The 2,874-nt window shown below is 33.7% G+C and overlaps 1 protein-coding gene across 1 annotated transcript; it reads right to left on the bottom strand.

Annotated features, from left to right (window-relative positions):
* Nucleotides 1-794: 794 nt before the first annotated feature.
* Nucleotides 795-1,610, bottom strand: LOC110889453. The gene has a single exon (XM_022136983.2). The coding sequence runs from the start codon at nucleotides 1,533-1,535 to the stop codon at nucleotides 954-956; it is 582 nt and encodes a 193-aa protein (XP_021992675.1). The 5' UTR covers nucleotides 1,536-1,610; the 3' UTR covers nucleotides 795-953.
* Nucleotides 1,611-2,874: the final 1,264 nt, after the last annotated feature.

The raw sequence follows: 2,874 nt of genomic DNA, 5'->3' as shown, positions 1-2,874 counted from the left end.
CTAATTTTTGAAGCTTCCACGTTAACTTAATCTTGTCTAGACAATGTTTTGATGTAAATGATTTGCTACTCTTGTTATGAATGTTTTAAACTAGTCGGTAGTTGACTAGTAGGTGTTACTTTGAAACTTTTATTTTGTACTTATGTTAAACCAAGGTACTTTATATATAAAATTTAGTATCTTTTATTATATAAAATTAGAAATTTAAACGGTCGTGTCACATAAAAAATACATTTATGTTTCGACGTAGATTATATTTTGAAAAGGAGTCAGAACAATTATATAATTTTCATTAGTCGTTTTTGTGTTTATTTTTTTATGTATCTTTTCAGTTGGTGTACGTTTTAATATAAATTTTATTCGAAAACGAGTTGGGTCAAATATAATACCTTTTAATCAGGCGGAATAAATTCATATTCCTTTAAGTTTTGACACCATCAAAATGCGCAGTACCATTCTTTAACTTAAAAAAATTATGTTTTACGTGCTTATTTTTATGTAAATCTCGAATAAATTCAAGTTGGTTTTTATTTCGACGTAAATTTTTTTTTTTTTTTTTTTTTTACAAATAAGTCGGGTCAAATATAATATGTATTCATGCTTATTTTTATGCATGTTTTCAGTTAGTCTATGTTTTAACATAAACTTTTGTTCGAAAACGAATCAGATCAAATATAATATGTTTCCATTAGACGGACGGTATAAATTCGAGTTGTTTCGACGACACAACTAAGACGCGAGGAAATTTAGTAGTTCCAAACATTACATACACATGATTTTTTCTGCAAAAATAATTATTAAAATAGAATATATTTTTATTATATTATCTTACCACTCCCAATTACACAGGCAAACATAACCTTTGTACAAATCCAATCAAAATAGAAAAACTCATTTTGAGAAAAAAAAATCAAAAAAATTAAAATACTAAAAACATTTTTTTTTTAAATTATTCAATAGTATTGTCTACACCCCAAAACAGTACTTCTTCCTCCTCCCCTGTTTCCACCACCCCTCCCTCCCCTGTTTTCGCCATTAATCGCATTCGCAGCCGAAACCGAAAACTTCTTCAATTCATCCATATTCGCACAGCTTCTCCTCGCATTCAACATCCCCCCATTCTTCTTTTCCCTCGAAACCGCAGACTTACTCCCCATCAATCTCGCATCAACATCATACAATCTCGAAGAACTCTTCGCAGGCGGCGTCGCAGACTTCTCCGCAACCGTCGGCAATGCCGGTCTCCGGTTCTCCTTCCTCAACACAGGAGAAAAATCCGGGACAGATTGAGTCAAGACAGAGAACGCCTTTCTCCGGTTGACCGGAATCTTGACTTTATTTTCCGGTGAGGTGGTAGTATAACTATTACCCGATCCTCCTCGGGTGTCTTTTGGGGGTAATTGAAGGGGGTTTGGTGTCGATTTTAACCGGAGTTTGGATTCTCGGAGAGCGGCGTACGCGTTGTATCGGGATCCTCTTTTGAGGGATAACATGGGTGGTCGGAATAGGTGGTCGGAGGGTTTTGCTCCGGCCATCGGTGATCGGAATTATGGAGGTTTGGGTGGTTTTTAAAGGTTTGTGTGGGTGTTTGTGGTTTAAAAAAGAAAAGGGTTTTCTAACGGTCTGATTTAAGAGGGGGGAGGGGGGTAAAGTGTACTTTTTGGATTGTTTGATTTTGCTTTTTATAACGTTCTTGTTGAATTTGGGAATATGCACTCAATGACTCAATTAAAGAAAATGAAAGTGGTAGGTTGCAATTTACTCCTTTCGCTTTCGGTATTTTCTATAATGAGTAAACTTCCGTTTTACTCCCTGTGATTTGGTCACTTTAACGGTTTTGCCTCAAATCTTTAAAAATAGCCATTTTATTCCCTGATGTTTTGGTTTTGTTGCCAGTTTGCTCCCTGCGGGGAGCAAAATGGAAAAACAAACAATTTGGATGGAGTTAGAGGCGAGGAGCAAACTGGCAAAAAAACCGAAACATCAGGGAGTAAAATGGCTATTTTTAAAGGTTTGGAGCAAAACCGTTAAAGTGACCAAACCACAGGGAACAAAACGGAAGTTTACTCTTCTATAATTATTATACTAGATTGTCTCTTATTTTTTTATTTTTTTATTTTGGTATAGTTTTGGGGTCTGTAAATCTTTAAGAGCCCAAGCAAACTGCTTGCTAGATTTGAAATGATTTGTAGAAGTTTTTTCAAAATCTTACTTTACTCTACTTTTATATTAAATATTAGAGTAAATTGTGATTTTAGTTCTTAAGTTTTTGTCTAAATTGTCATTTTAGTCTAAATAGTTTTTTTTTCTTCTCTGGGTCCCTAACTTTTCCTTTTTCTTGCTATTTTGATCACATTGTCTAACTTAGTCTAAAAACCAGGTTATAATTAGGGGGATTTTTGGTATTAAATTATTATGAGGTTTATAAATTATGTTGTAAACTACCCTTGGTTATCACTACACAAAAGTTATGCCAAAAATACCTCTGGTTATAACCAGATTTTTTATACTGAGTTAGGCAATGTGACCAATATGGCAATAAAATGGAAAAGTCAGGGACCCAGTGGAGAAAAAAAACTATTTAGACTAAAATGACAATTTAGACCAAATCTCAGAGACTAAAATGACAATTTAATTATAAAATTCTTCTTTTACTCAGATTGAACTTGGGACATCCCCTCTAAGAGATATGTGTCTCTACCAATTGAACTAGCTCCATATTGAAGAGGGTTTGTAGAAGTTTGATTATTATCGTCTTAGTACATTTTTGCGAAAACCAATATATCGATTAAAATGAACAATTTTATGTTGGATAAAAACACGGGGTGTGATAAATATACCCAAGTTAAAGATTAATATACCCAAAAGTCAAAT

Source organism: Helianthus annuus, chromosome 11 (assembly GCF_002127325.2).
Source record: "Helianthus annuus cultivar XRQ/B chromosome 11, HanXRQr2.0-SUNRISE, whole genome shotgun sequence".
Taxonomy (NCBI): Eukaryota; Viridiplantae; Streptophyta; class Magnoliopsida; order Asterales; family Asteraceae; genus Helianthus; species Helianthus annuus.
Note: the sequence above shows the minus strand (reverse complement) of the source record. Positions and strands in the feature narration are given on the sequence as shown.

Excerpts from the sequence above, each read along its gene's own strand:
- LOC110889453 (XM_022136983.2), bottom strand. The coding sequence starts at position 1,535 with ATGGCCGGAGCAAAACCCTCCGACCACCTATTCCGACCACCCATGTTA.